Below are 15,182 nucleotides of genomic sequence, written 5' to 3' on the forward strand. Positions count from 1 at the left end.
AACAAAATACAGTAAAGTTTCCCTTCACAGAAGCAGAAATGTGGGATTGAAGAATGTAGCTATGCAGCATCTAAGCTGATACCATAATAATCAGTAATCAAACCCATTTTCCTATTGCCATTATGATTTCTTTTATGGTCTAGTGCTTTGTAAATTAAATATAAAGTTTACATTAATTTGTCCAACTCCTATAAACTTGACATTGTTTTATTGTTTTATTTCTTTTTGCCCTTGGTGCAAGGTTAGGAGTGTGAGTTCGAAAAGCAAATGTTGAAAGGTAACCTCTGTAAGCAGTGAGCATTACAGTAGCAACTTCATTAAGTGTAAATGTCAGAAAGGATTTGTGTCACCTCCTTCCCTGAGGAATTTGATGGGTGATTGGCAGCATTGCTTTAAGGTAGACCAGGCAAGAAAACAGAAGAAATACAGATGCACCAAAGTTGCAGCCATTCAGGTTGTACTGTAATAATAATAGTCTTTTACCAGAAATGTAAAACAAGTGAAGAATTCAGCAGTTAATGCTTTCAATTCCCAAGTTTTGAATTACCATGTTGATGATGGCTCATTCTGGTTCTGATGATGGCTCAGTACTGAAGAGGCCTGGATGAAATGCCTAATTCTTAATTCCTTGTTCTCACACCTGATCTTTGAACAGATCTTTGAACATTGTTTGCCTTGGCCCTTTGGCAAGCAGGCAGTAAAACTGATCCTAGAAATATACAGTGGTTTTGAAAGCAGGCTTCAACTTTAGAGCTGAATTCCAGTTCCCAAAATCCAGGTATGGGCACTGCAAACTCCTGTAATTCCTACCTCCAAAAGAACCTTATGTTCTATGGACAGCCAAGGCAGGTTACTAAAATAAGTAAATTTAAAAATCTACCACAAAATTTTCTGTCCCAGCAGAAGTTAGCTGGGCCAATACTGTTAATGAGCCTTTCTGTCTACAAAACCTTCTAAATAGACTTTGACAGGATTGTATTCCTCCCTTGCACTGAACAACATCTATACATTTATATTTCTCTGACCAGAATAGTGCTACAGCAGAACAAGATTTTGGCTCAGTTTGAACTGCGGCAGCAAATTCGTCTGGAGTCTCTGAAACAGAAGCTGCTGGGATTGCACCACCTGGGAGCTGAGCTGGAGAATCAGCTAAGGGTAAAATGGTTCATGGATCTAAGCATTCAATGGGGAAACATGGGACAAATATTAGGGGTCTCTTTGCTAGCCTAGTTGGAATGAGTGCTGAGATTCATCTCTGTCTTGTAGGAACACTTCCCTGATTGTTTCCCATATTGTTTCCTGTGTTTCTGCAGTGATGTGCCTGCTTTGTTGTGCCACATGTAATAAAATAACACAGGACTGAGCTGTGTTGTGTTGAGTGATTGCTGCTCTGTCCTTGCATGCAGGAAGCAGAGCAGGACTTTGTGAGTGAGTTGGCTGTGCTGACCCGAGTTCCACTGACTGTGAAGAAGAAGCCTTCCAAAAGGAGCAAGCCAGCAGGTTGGTACCATCCTGAATTGTTCAGAAAAAAACCCACATATTTCCACAAATCAGTGCAGATTTTGCAGTATAACACATTGGAGTTTCAGGAGAGATTTTTCATCAGTGCCATTTCCCTAACTGGGATGTAGAAAAGTAATGAAACCTTTCAAGGTCACCCAGTTCTCCAGCAGAGCAGCACAGCCACAAACAAGTGCCACCTTTCCTCACTTCAGAGCAACCTTTAACCTGTAGATTACATTGTGCCCACTCAGGTGAGGCCTTGCCCTGCTGAAACCAAAACATTTTTCATGTCTTTGTCATTCCTTTAGAAACAGCTCTGTTCACCTCAACTGCTAAATCCATGGGAGAAAGCAGAGTTGAATCACCCGGTTTTCCTTCTCCTGGCAGAGTGGAAGAATTGCCTCCCACACATGTACTCAAAATCAGGAAGCTTGATCTATTTTTATGAATTTATTGTAGTTTTGACAAATTATACTAATTCATTCTTCAAGAGCTACTTAGGGACAAATTTTTAGAATAGCAGTTGTGTTTCCTAGTGCACATTTCAGATGCAGTGTACAAGTGTCATCCTTTGAGCCGTGCAATCTTTCTGTCATTATCAGAATGAAACATATGGTGTTGCATTTGAAGGATGCTGAAAGGCAGGATGGGTGCCTGAAAGGGAAAAGCAGGTCACTCCCTGCACACTTTTGAAGTCTTTCTCCCCAGCTGTTGTTTCTCAGGTGTGCAGAATTGTTTGCCTTGGTAGGCACCGTGACTGCACAGTCAGGGCACTCAAAGCAGTGAATTTTTAACATCATGTTCTGATTCAAATCACTCAAAAATATGAACCAGCTTTTCTTCTGCTTGGTGGTAATAAAAGGCCATTTTCAGTTACTTGCTAAGAAAATATATGATAGGGCTTTCAACTGTTGCACCACATGGAAACTCACTTCAGTGTTCAGCAAGTGTGGCAGTTCACAGTCTGCTGTGTGAGAACTGACCAGTGGTAAAAAAGCAGTATGCTGGGCCAATGTAAAGTGAAGTGATTTCCTTGGAACAATAACAGGTATGTATGAAAAGTTAGAGTGTAACTTTTTGCTTCAGGTTAATCAAAACCAAACAAGCTCTCAAGCTCTACTATTTGTGATTCTTTTTTTTTTTTTTTTTTTTTTAATCTATTGCATTTGGCAATTCAGGTGAAAAAGCAAATTCCAAAAGACAAACCATCCAGTCACCTGAACCAGCAGAAAAAGATGATTCTCATGAAAATATTCAAGAATCCTGTGGAATAACTTCTGGCTTATGCAGGTATGTTACAGACTAAAAATAATGGTATGTGAAAAGCTATTTATAAAAGAATCCTTTTTTAATACAAAAACTGCAAAACTTACTTTTTAACAAGATGTCAGTCAGACTTAAAACATAATGCCTGCATTAGCTGATCTTCCTTAATATTTACTTTCCACGTGTACTTAAGCTTTTTTGCCCGATAATGTTTTTTGAACTTAGGAAATTAATCTTTATTTTCTTGTCTGTACTGCTATATATTTTATAAATAGCTTTGATCAAAGGTATAGAAATGAGAAATACTGTTTCCAAATTTCCTTTATTTAGTTTTATTTAAACCTTAGTCACAGACAGCATAAATCAGCAGAGACAAGTGAATTCAATGGAACTAGGCTGAATTGTAGCAACCAAAATATGGTCTGTGGTATTTAGGCTTTCAACTTCCACCTTTATTTCAGGAACAAAGGCAAGCTCCAGTCTTTGGCTGATGAGGGTAGCAGCTCTAACAATGATTTTCTTGATAGATGTTTCAGTTGGCTTGTGCTGGGGTGCTAACTGGAGGAGAAGTGGCTGCAAACCTGAAAGATGCCAGCTGATTACCACGGGCAGATCAAACCAGCCAGCTGGTTGCTGCGCCTTGATATATTGAGCAGAGAAAATCCTGCTGACAGGCAAAGCAAACAGTTGGTTCTCAGGAGCCACAGGCCTTTGGGGAAAAGTATTTATCCCCTGAGTGACCTCAGCCTGGGACTGACTTCAGGAGATGGCTCCTTTCCCTGATGGCATCAACCCTTTTCACACACTCCTTTCCCACAGCCGACGAGGGATGCGTGTGCAGGGAGCAGGGACCCAACAAAGGAACGTTTATGGGTTTGCAACTTTGTGTTGGCAGCCCCAACAGAGGCACTGAAACCAGTGACTGCAGAAGTTATATAGCAGGAGCCTTTCTTTTACCAAAATTAATTTAGTTTAGGAGAGAAGTAGAGCGTTTTAAAGGCTGTCTGCAATTTTGTTGTCTTTTTCTTACTTATTCTTTCAGAGAGATGCCACAGAGTTCACATGAAGGGGAGACTGAACCAAGGAAAAACTCAAAGATGTTAAAAAAGAAAGGCAGCAGGTAGTAAAAGCTTTTGTCTGAGCTGTCTGAACACAGTGTACCAAGGCATCCTTCTGGGGAATCTCAGATGCTGTAGGTACTTACTGAGCTGCTTTGCTGAGGAACAATGAAGAAAATCAATAATAACTCATACATCTTTTTTAGCTGCAGACCAAGAATCAATCCCAACTTCCTTTAGCTGTTAATAAAACATTCCCTCTTGGTTTTGGTACGAGGGAAAACAAGGAAGTCTTTAATACAAGCTCTTTGAGACTGCTTGGGTAATGTGCTGGGGAGACAATTTTAGATTTGGAATAAATCTGAGGATAGTGCACCTGTAGGAGAACAGGTGCACACTGGGCCCAGGTCAGTGTGTCTCAGTAAGGTTTCATCACAAGAGTGATGTACTGTTTACTTTTTGAGCCTGAGATGTGGTACGCAGTAGCATTCTTTTTTGTGAATGCTACTTTGACCTAAGGAAAGGAGATAAAAATGTAGAGAATATGTAAACAGGCTTCAGATGGTACTGACAGATCAAAAGATGACATTTGGTTTCTCTTTTGTTATATTTTTGTGCTTCCACTCCAATGTATGCTTTTTAAAATTTGTACAAAGATTTTTAAATGTCTGTTTCTCTGCCTTTGTGCTAGAATTCAAATTGTTACTTTTAAAGAAAATGAGAGAAAACTGGTTAACTCTTTCACTATTTATGCTTCAGTTTCTGGTCTTCTACCTTAAGTGCATCCTTTTGTTTCCAATGTACTTTGTTATGCTCATTACATTTCCTATGGGAAATTCTTGTTATGCAAAGCAGTTAATTCTTACTGGATGTACAGAGCACCTGTGTTGTGTAATAAATTGCCCCATTTAAGCAATCCTACAGCTTTCATGAAGTGGGAGTATTCTGCCTTTTCAAAAATAAACATATATTTTGCTAATGAAAAGGTTGTCCTTTGGTGGAAGATGGAAGGTCCTACATCAGTTACACAGTTTGCCTCAGACAAAAGTGCTGCTGTACAAACGAGTTCACCAGGCCAGTTACACACGTGTGTTAAATGGTTCATTTTCATCTCAGCTGTAAAAATAATTTCTAAATTGTACCCTTTCAAGCATTTGATTCTGGTATTTTCAGCACTTCATGTTATCTTTCTGCCTTCCCAGTCTGGATTTTAACACTTTAGTTGCTGCTTGTTCTTTTTTTGTTGGTATTTTTTGGTGGGGTTTTTTGAAGGGCGGGAGGTTTTTTTGGTGGTTTTGTTTTTGTTTTTGTTTTTGTTTTGGTAACCAAATCAATGTATTTACGTAGGATTGTTGCACATGTTTCACTCTGCAGTGCTCTGTGTACACAGGGCACAGGGAGCTGTTGCCATTAGAGCAGATGATGCTCCAAACCCCTCGGGGCAGCAGAGTTCCTGCCACACTCAGGGTGCAGCAGAATCACTCGAGAGGCTTTGTCATTACCCTGTGCTGTGCTTTGGCCGGCCCGGCTGGCAATGGCTTTTTCTCTGAATTAGGAACGGGGATTGTCCCAAAAGCAGGGCAGCAGTGCCCTCTCCCGGGCAGCCCGCGGTGCTCGCAGCCCCTCGCAGGTGGAGGAGGCGGGCAGGGAGCTCCGGGAGGGAGCCAGGGAGGGTCCCTGTGCTCGCTGCCATCCCTGCCAGTCCCCAGGGGTGCCCCTGTGCTCGCTGCCATCCCTGCCAGTCCCCAGGGGTGCCCCTGTGCTCGCTGCCATCCCTGCCAGTCCCCAGGGGTGTCCCTGTGCTCGCTGCCATCCCTGCCAGTCCCCAGGGGTGTCCCTGTGCTCGCTGCCATCCCTGCCAGTCCCCAGGGGTGTCCCTGTGCTCAGTGCCATCCCTGCCAGTCCCCAGGGGTGCCCCTGTGCTCGCTGCCATCCCTGCCAGTCCCCAGGGGTGCCCCTGTGCTCAGTGCCATCCCTGCCAGTCCCCAGGGGTGCCCTGTGCTCAGTGCCATCCCTGCCAGTCCCCAGGGGTGTCCCTGTGCTCGGTGCCATCCCTGCCAGTCCCCAGGGGTGCCCTGTGCTCAGTGGGATCCCTGCCAGTCCCCAGGGGTGCCCTGTGCTCGGTGCCATCCCTGCCAGTCCCCCCAGGTCCAGGTGCAGGCACCTCCCAATCTTCCATCTGTCTGGCTCTCCTGGGAGGGAGTTTCTGCAGACCTTTCTTTTCTCCCACAGTCACATTGGCAATCTCCTGTCCAAACACCCACTGGTCTGGTCCCTGTTAGTGACCTCAGTCCCGTCGAGTGTCCCCGTGGATACCCCAAGTTCAATGTCATGTGCACACTTGCCATCACTGTCTGTCAGTGAGGCAGATACTGAACAAGAAGGGTTTAACTGGACCAAGAAACAAGTGCAGAAAATGCCAAACAAAACTCAGAGCAGATGCTTTGCAGTTAATACTGTTGAACTTTTATGTTATCATCTTAGAGAATCATAGACTAGGGGAAAATGGGATACCTAGGCACCAGTCACAGCTCAAAACACTCAGTTTATACTGTAAATCTATAGAGCACCCTCTCTTTATTCTGGAAGGAATAACATGGAGGTTTGATCATGCTTTACAGGTACATATCACAAACACTGCAGAAATTTAGGGGAAATACCATGCCTTTTTCCTCCTATTTTTAAACATTGAGGGTAACATTATTCCATCTCCCATATACCCCTTTCCCAACAGCTCTTACTGCCATCACTGAAATTTATCTGGAAAGTTTGTGGAAAGTTCATCACAACCATGATGAAAAACTATCCTAAAGTCAGTTTGTTTAGATGAGTGAGATTTATTTTTTTACCAACATTAGATGAACAAGGATTGGTAGCTTACTAGTCGGAGGGAAGGTAATAAGGAACAGAGCATGGTGCATTCAGATATCCCTGAGTTTTAAAGGGAGGTGAAAACTCAAAAGCAAGCACTGACTTAATGGACACTTCCTGACCCAAAATATAAAAAATGCAAAATTCAGTGTTCTATTGTGCCTGAAATAAAAACATCTTTTTTTTGTGCCTAGAGCTTCTTGGCAATTAAACAGGATTAACTCTGTTTAACTAACCCAGCTGAATTAAATCACTGTTATTCCAGACGGATGTTCTAATTATGCAGCTGTCTCTATCATGCAGATTTGTGATATTTCTAATATTTTATTTTTTTTAAATGTAACACCTACAGTGTTATTAGTGCCATTGTATTTTTAGATACACTGATAGATGAATATCTTTGTAGATATTTTGTACCCTAAAGAGTTTTCCTTTGACAAATGTTTATGTCAAGAAGATGAAATCATGGCAAACTAGTGAATTCTGCTCGCCACTCCCTTGGGTCTGTAAGTAAGGCTGTTGCTATGTGAGGTCTTTGAGAACCATGTTAGGTCTAAATGGCAAGAAATAGCTGGTGCCAAGAGGACTAGTTCAACACTCTGCCACTGTGCATTAAGCTGTGCATTTCCTGGCTCCAGGAAGACATTAATGGCAGGATTTCACATGGGTTTACACACACCTTGGCAAATGCATGGCAGACAAATTCACTGAGAGCTGCAGGTACAATGATGCTGCTGGTGTTTCTCAAGAAATTACAGAGCACTGGAAATGAAGCAGACACTCAGAGGAGGATTAGCATTATATGCTTGCTCTTCTGATCTCCTTCAAGCTTGTGTTTTTGGCTACTGGAACCCAGAGCAGATGGTCATCTGACCTGGTCTAGTCTGAGATCTTAGTTCTTGAGGACAAAGACCAGTATATTGCCAAGAGAAACATTTAAAGGCTGGGACAGCTGTCAGTTTTGCTACAGTCTTAGCATCATAATTAGCAGGCTTTGCTATAAACACTCGAATTTAAACATGTAACTGCATTGCTCTGGTAGCAGACAAACTGTAGCACAAGACAAACTGGTCTGAAATACTCTCAATCTGTGGATCCAGCCTTTCCTTTCACAATTAACAAAGATCGTTCCCAGGCTGGTCATAGGGACTAATTTTAAGCTGACCATTGCAAATAGCAATAGGGAAGAGCAGCTTTACATCATTAGAGCTACATCAGGTATTGAAAGGTCATAGCCTGCTGCAGATTTTTAGAAGTTTGACTATTCAGAAAACCTGAAAGCTCTGCACTGCTTCCAGCTGTGGTTGAGATAACAGCAGCTCCTCACCAAGTTCACAACATCTCCCAGCCTGGTGTTCCTGTAAGGGAGCAAACACAAGTGCAGTTTCCTATTCTGCCACCTCTCTGGTGGAATCACAGGAACCATCCAGGTGAGGCCTCCTTCACCTCACCTGGTGAGGTGCAGCTCAGGATCCACAGCTTCCTAGATCCTGGCTGCTCCTGCCAGGCTGTCCCTCAGCAGTGCCATGGCAGGAGCAGCCAGGCTGCAGGGATTAGGCTACTTCTTCTTGGAGACATCACAGGAGAGCCACATTCACGTGACAGGCACAGTCTTGTTCACAGAGGAGCACTGAGCCATGAAATGCCTCTCAAAACACCCCCATGTATTTATTCACAGACACTTCACAGTGAAAAAATAAATGCATGTTACCAGTGAATCTTTGACCAGCTTGTAGGCAAAGGGCTTTTGCTTTAAGATGCTGTTAAGTGGGTAGGAAAAGTGGAATCTCAACACAAGTTACACAATGATCATTTCTGCTACCTCAAGTGTGACAAGCCTCATACATTGAGTGGATTTTTTATCTGGAGGTCAGCAACCATTGCTACTTGCACAAAAACATGCAAGAAGTGCAACAGGGAGATTATAACCAGCAGTTTGGAAATTTTCACTCTGTCAAATTTGCCACATAGTTTCACAAAGCAGCTGTATTTCTACTGTCAGGGTTACATCACCACAACTGTTGCTGGCTGTCAACACTCACAGCAAATGGGTTGGAATAGGACAAGGCAGATGGAGACTTGGCATTTCAGGATTGCCTTACCTGCTAGGCTGTAGGTTATTCCAGGGCACACTGTCCTCAGGCTTCTCTGCTAGTGTTATTTTACTTCCTATAAAAAACCTGCACCACCAAATGAGCAATTTATTTTAATTCACATCATGTAAAATATCTGAACCACCAAATGAGCAAGGAAGCCTGAGGATGAGGGCATGCTCCAAGCAATATGAAATGTGAATTTGAATCCTTAGCAGAAGGAATTGTTCATGAAAAGCTTAATTTTCCTTTTTTTGGGAGCAAGCAATTCAGTTCACTGCAGACTGAATTGCAATGTTTCTGCACTGGTTCAGCTCAAAGCCAAAGGAAAAGCTGGCTCTTCAGACCAGCTCTGCTGCCAGGTTTCAGACCAAGCTGACCAAAATGGATTTTCCCAGGGTAGCAGTTCCTTTCCCAGGCAAGCTGGAGGTGACAGTGTACTTGTTTCAGAATGACAGGCTTCAGGGGGGCTGCTTCCCAAAACTGCTATGGCTCACGTGCGCTTGGCATGCACACAGGAGCTGTGCCAACCCGAGTGACTGATGCATGGCTGGGATGGATGGGTGCAGCACAGCTGGTAAAACCACTCCAGTGGCACCCCACTGCTGCAAGACTGTTCCTGCTGCAGCTCTGTAGTGTGGATAAAGGCAAAGTAGCACAAGGGGAGGTGTTTGTTGACCTGCTAATCTCACAGCACCCCACTTCCACTGCAGCCCACGCCTCCCACAGAATCTGTTACACCGTCACACAAGCAAAAAGTGACAGGAAACAAGGTTTCTTTACATAATTTGTGAGAGAGTCAGAAAGACAAGAAATACTTCCTTCACTCCCAGAGAACTGAAGTCCACTTCCCTCACCTTACCTGCAGCATGTTCTTTTCCTGCCAGGCCTGGACACAGCTCAGTCAGTGGAGAAAACCACAATGAAGTCAATATGGCTTAGGTCAAAGTGCAGCACTGGGTACTGGTTCTGTACTACAGGTGAAGATGATAGCAGTGAATTACCCCTTTTTAGGCAGATAAAATGTAGATCTAAGGTCTTTGGCAGAAAGTTAATTCGTGTCTCATTTGGGCAAAACTGAGGCAGCTGCGATGTCATAGAATCACAGAGTTGTTGGGTTGGAAAAGAACTCTTAAGATTGAATCCAACCATTACTAAGTACATTTTAGCCAACAGTAAGTACAATTTTTAGTAAATACATTTTTACTGGGAGCACTGTTGAATAAGACATACTGTATGATGCTATAGTATGCATATGCAGACCTATACACTTCTCAACACTTGTGATATAAGGTGGTTCCTTCTATTGAATGATGTCAACCTGAAAGACAATTTCTCTTGAGTTCCTCCATTCCAAATTTTCAGTCATTGAGTCACAGCACAGAGCAAGAGGCTTACCCATCAATTAATTTCCTTTATTTCACAAGCTTTGAATTCAGAAATTGAACCACGACTAGTAGATCTTGATACGGTAGAGTAAGTAAAAATGCGTGTGATTACAAAGGAAAAAATTTGTACAAAAAACTTTAAAAATCCGACAGCAACTTGGATTATCTGTAAGTACCAAAAATCTCATGCAGAAGGAGAGCACTACTGCCCAGGTGGAGAAATCCCTGCAGGGGTGGCAATGGCATTGGTATGTAAAACTAATGGCTCTGTCTAAAATGGAAACAAGAAGGACACAGACTTGGAATGTACCGAGTGGGAACAGACAGGTGCTACAAAGACCATTTGTCATTACGTGTCCCAGTGAGTTTCTGTGTCTTGAGAGAAGTGCTTCTTGGGTTTATAATAAATTAAAGATTAAACAGAAGCTGCCTATACTACTCTACTGCTTACTTTCCAGATGGCCATTTTCTTCCTTCATTAGTGTTTTTGGTGGTGTTTCTCAAATACAGACATTAATCTTGGCATTGTGTCTAGTCAGTTGTTGGCAACGTGTTCTAAAAGGACTCACTCACAGAATGCAACTTGCATAAATAACTCAGTAACATGCATTAACTACTCTAATACAGCAAAAGGGTGCAAAGGAACCATCATTCAGTTACGAGACAAAGCTAAAACCTGTAGTCACTAAAGGGGCAATGGAAGCACCATGCTTTAAGGTGACTATGGCATGAAAGCACAATTGTGAGGCAAGTAGTTCCAAGCAAACACACCACACTATTATCACCTCTTTCTATACAAAAAGAAAAAAAAAAGAAAAAAAAAAAGAAAAAAAAGACATTTTGTTTTTTATTTCTGTTAGTACCAAATAAAACTGTGGGCTCGATAACACAGATACTGAAGGGAATGGACATTATTCCCATGATCCTTCATCCTTGTGTTTCTGTCCATCATCATTTCTCAGCCAAGACTGGTAATATTGGAGCGCCCACCAGGAGGTGCCACGATGCGGTGGCCAGTACGACGTGGGTTGTTGTCATCAATCTGAGCTCCTGCAACAACAGAAAATGAGGAAATAAAGCTATGAAAGGGATTAAAACATCAGTAGTGAGGTTCTACCTGGCTATGCTTCCCTCACACCACCATCAGCTAGTTTCTCTTGAGCCTGACTGAAGTGCTGAACAGACCTCCAAGGAACATTTCTGTCTTCAATGAGAAGTGTGAGATTATATGCTTAGGATCAGACTAATGCTCTCCTTACATGGATAATTATTTTCCACTGACTTGAAAGGACTTTTCAAACCTGCCTCACTGACTTAGAACATATGTCCCTACTGAGTATATGGATAACAGTTCAGTAAATCTGATGTTAGCAATCATAAATCCATGAGGAAATGAGCACCGAGCTGATGTAAACTTCACACTGCATTTTAAATACTGAAAGCTTAAGCTTAAGTGGACAACAAGCTTTCTGACAGGCTAAATATTGCCTGATCACACTCAATTTCCTAAAGGCAATGTAACAAATGCGTGGGATCATTTAAAATGTCACCTTTGTCTCTACTTCTGCTTAATTTTATGTTTGCATCATCCAGACAAATTTGTACCTCTAGATGCCTTCGTAGTACCCAGATCCAGCAGTGCTCTGTGAAACCACAGCTTCAGATGCTTATGAAAATCCCAATTATTGATTATTACTATGATGTGAACTTCCTAAGCATTTTTTTTTGTTTTGTATAGCTTCATATATATCTGTATATGCTCACCATGGCCCCAAGTGTATGGGCAAAAATATACTTCACCTCATTAGAAGGGTTTTGAAAATATTTGCTCTCCTAGGACTTTCTTACACAAGTTTCATTTAGTTTCTGAAGAGAGGATCTGTAAAGTAGGAAAACTCCACCATCAGCTCCCACAAGGGAAAAATCCAGTGACTTTCACAACATCATATGAATGCATTATTCACCACTGGGGCTGTAGACTTTTGAAGAATAAGGATTTGACACACTTGTAATTGTCTTCAGACAATAAGAATTATTTCCAGCAACCCCAAAGGATGATTTTCCAGTCTGTTTCCTATGTACCATGGAAAATGTTCTGGGCACCAAGAGCAGAGGATAAGAAATTCTCCAGTCTGCTTATGAACAACTTCTGGACATGGTTTATGACCACTGACAAGGACAGCTGAAGTTTCCATGTCTAGCAGTTGCTGGTGATGCAGCCTGTGAGATGTCTGAGACTCACAGGTTACACCAGACCCAAGTCCTATCAGCTGTGCACACCACCAAGGGGCTTCAGTCACATCAACCAGAGAATTCAGCTAATTGCAATAGGCCAGGTAAATAATAGTGAAAGATTGACACAGAGAAAATTTCAGATTGAAAACATTTTGAATATTTGGCAATATGTAAAATACTGCTAGGCAATGAATGAGTAAAAACATGTATATACTTATATATATGTAAATATATGCATGTACATGACTATATACAGTCCTTTTATATTTGACTAAAGAAGTAATTATAATTGAAATTCATCACCAGTAGTCCATACTTACAGCTTTAAAAGGTTTCTCATTAGTCAGGCTGACTTACCTGATAAGCTGAAATTGGATTGATGGAGGTTTCTGATTGGTGGGGGCTGGTTTTTGGCAGGGGAGGATTTAGTTGAGGGTGCAGGAGTTGCATATTTTGGCGTAGCTGGGATTTCATACACAGGTCCATCATACATTCCTCTGGAGACTCCTTGCAGTCCTCCCACCTAAAACAAGAGGAGAGTGAAAATCCAGGCACTGAATGCTCAGATAATGCTGCCTTATGACCCTGTATGAAAAGAGCAGTGAGCACAGAGCTATATTCTGCACTGGCTGAATTAACAATGCATCTATACTTTATTTATAAAGCAAAGTGCAGTCTGCTTTATATATAAAGGAAATTTTAAAGCTTACTCCCTCCATTTATATATATAGAAAAAATGACAGGAGTTCTTTATCAGGCTTCCTTCACAATCAAAGGGGAGAAGTGGGATTCAAAAGAACAGGTGTGAGGTGTTTATTTTACATCAGATCAGTCTCAGTCACCTCTTCTCTCTCCATTCAGCTGCCGAGTCACACTGGGGTTGTAGCACAGCTGATACCCACTATACCAACTGTAGCAACTTCTCTCCTACCTGCATTTCCTCTGCTCCTCCCCTTCATAGGTCTGATTCTCTTTATTAGAACTCATTGAAAAGGAGTGGCAATTTTTAAATTAAATTTCAAATGTTTCTGCTTCCCATCATCAACTAGAAAAGTGATTATACACTGGACTGTGGCAGGGGATCTATCTTAAAATATTTGTCAAAAAAGTATCTGTCATTTGAGCTCTGATTTCAGTTTGAGGTCTCTAGATTTTTTCCCTGTATGTTTCTTACAAGGACTATTAGAAATGACAATCAAAAAAACTTCACTGGCCTTAAAATCATAGGAATCTAGGAAATAATATTTTAATAAGAACAGTTCCAGTTTTCAGAAAGAGCCTGAAGCCATTGAATTCAGAATGCAAAGATCATCAAAGACATCAGAAATCTGTGTCTTACAAGATTATAGTTTCAGAGAATTTCCCCCAACAGGTTAAAAGTGAAATTAAAATACTGTATAGAAAGACACTATTCACAGGGGTTTGATCCAGCTCTCAAAGCAATCAGTGCATTTTCCTTGCTTTTGATGACAAGAACATCAGGCTCAGAAGAGCCACTGTCCTCCAGGCTGAGCCAAAACTAATGCCCAGAAGAGAGTAGCTGCCAATCACAGCAATGAATCCATCTTCCAGGGACCCACAAAGGCATGAATTTATACTGCTATCCCTGCTCCAGGGATAAGTTTATACTGCCAACCTGTGCCAGTTCAGTTTTGCAATCCCTTGCATGATAAGTTTTTATATATTCCTCTGTTGTACATGGACATGTTCATACAGCAGCTGATAAAACCATCAATGGGTTTTTTTGAATACTTCCAGTGAATAAAATTTGATAGTGGGAAAAGAAATTTGGGCATGAATCTGCTCTCCCTCTTGGCAGGCAGCAGAGGGAGCTGCAGGAGCAAAAATATCAGTCCCTTTGTCTGTCTGCAGACCTTGCCCAGGGATCAAAGGTCTCCCAAAATCTAGGCCCACTTGCAAGACACAGGTTACTTAGCCCAGGTAATTTTGTTCAAACTCCTGCTACAAGACACTAATCTGTGATACTTGTTTCTAAAGTGCTGGTTTCACTATTTTGATGGTTTTGTCACTAATTTAGGTCACACTCCCAGGCACTGAAGCCTTAAGCAGTGAGTGTGAAGAGAAGGCCTGTATCATCTACATGGATAAAGTAAAAAAAATGCAGCACTGATTGGTATTTTGCAAAATTTTTGCGGGTGCACTTGCTTTTTACAATGCCTTTTCTTCTAAGAAACACAGGCCCTTCTTCTGCAGCTTGATATAATTTGTATAATAAATGATGAAAGAAAAAAGCTATCACCCTGCTTGTAGTATCAATTTCAGCAGCCAGTATCACAGCCTATGGTATATGCTTGGCTGAAAAAAAATATGAGGTTCAGTCAATTTTTCTCATTACCTGTGTTCACACAGTGACTTTCCTGCTCAGTGACAAGAAGCAATTTCCAAGCTCCAAACTGGTGTCCAGCCAATTGGTATTCAACAGATAAGCACTGATATAATTCAAAACCAGAGGTGACACAGAGGTGAAATCTTGGTCATTTCCCAAGCTTTTTATTAAACAAAAGAGAAAAGTTTTCTGAGCCATTAATGCTGCTAATACACAGCTCAGCAAATGCACTAACAATAGTTCAGAAATGCCCAATATAATGAGACTCTCTGGCTGACATACTTTTCTTCTCTGCAGTGTAGCAGTTCAGTATGCAATTTAAAATTCTCTTTTTACTCTGCCTAACCCTCCCTCACAAAAATCTTTTTCTTTTCCTGAATTTTGAACTGAAAGTAATTCTATCACTATTCCACCTCTCTTC

The 15,182-nt window shown here is 41.6% G+C and overlaps 2 protein-coding genes across 4 annotated transcripts in view; one reads left to right on the forward strand and one right to left on the reverse strand.

Moving 5' to 3' along the window:
• The window catches only part of EVC (EvC ciliary complex subunit 1), a 50,134-nt gene extending 45,322 nt beyond the window's left edge, over positions 1-4,812 (forward strand). For both annotated transcript variants that reach the window (XM_066548622.1, XM_066548623.1), the window contains exons 18-21: positions 1,029-1,155; positions 1,407-1,500; positions 2,682-2,793; positions 3,812-4,812. In XM_066548622.1, coding sequence (XP_066404719.1) covers positions 1,029-1,155; positions 1,407-1,500; positions 2,682-2,793; positions 3,812-3,893 — 415 coding nt within the window. In that variant the 3' untranslated portion in view covers positions 3,894-4,812. The remainder of the gene's footprint in view (positions 1-1,028; positions 1,156-1,406; positions 1,501-2,681; positions 2,794-3,811) is intronic.
• A 5,373-nt stretch (positions 4,813-10,185) lies between these two features.
• CRMP1 (collapsin response mediator protein 1) overlaps positions 10,186-15,182 on the reverse strand; it is a 50,424-nt gene continuing 45,427 nt past the window's right edge. For both annotated transcript variants that reach the window (XM_066548624.1, XM_066548625.1), the window contains exons 13-14: positions 12,772-12,937; positions 10,186-11,229 (exon numbers count right to left, since the gene is read on the reverse strand). In XM_066548624.1, coding sequence (XP_066404721.1) covers positions 11,138-11,229; positions 12,772-12,937 — 258 coding nt within the window. In that variant the 3' untranslated portion in view covers positions 10,186-11,137. The remainder of the gene's footprint in view (positions 11,230-12,771; positions 12,938-15,182) is intronic.

This window comes from Molothrus aeneus, chromosome 4 (assembly GCF_037042795.1).
Source record: "Molothrus aeneus isolate 106 chromosome 4, BPBGC_Maene_1.0, whole genome shotgun sequence".
Lineage (NCBI taxonomy): Eukaryota > Metazoa > Chordata > Aves > Passeriformes > Icteridae > Molothrus > Molothrus aeneus.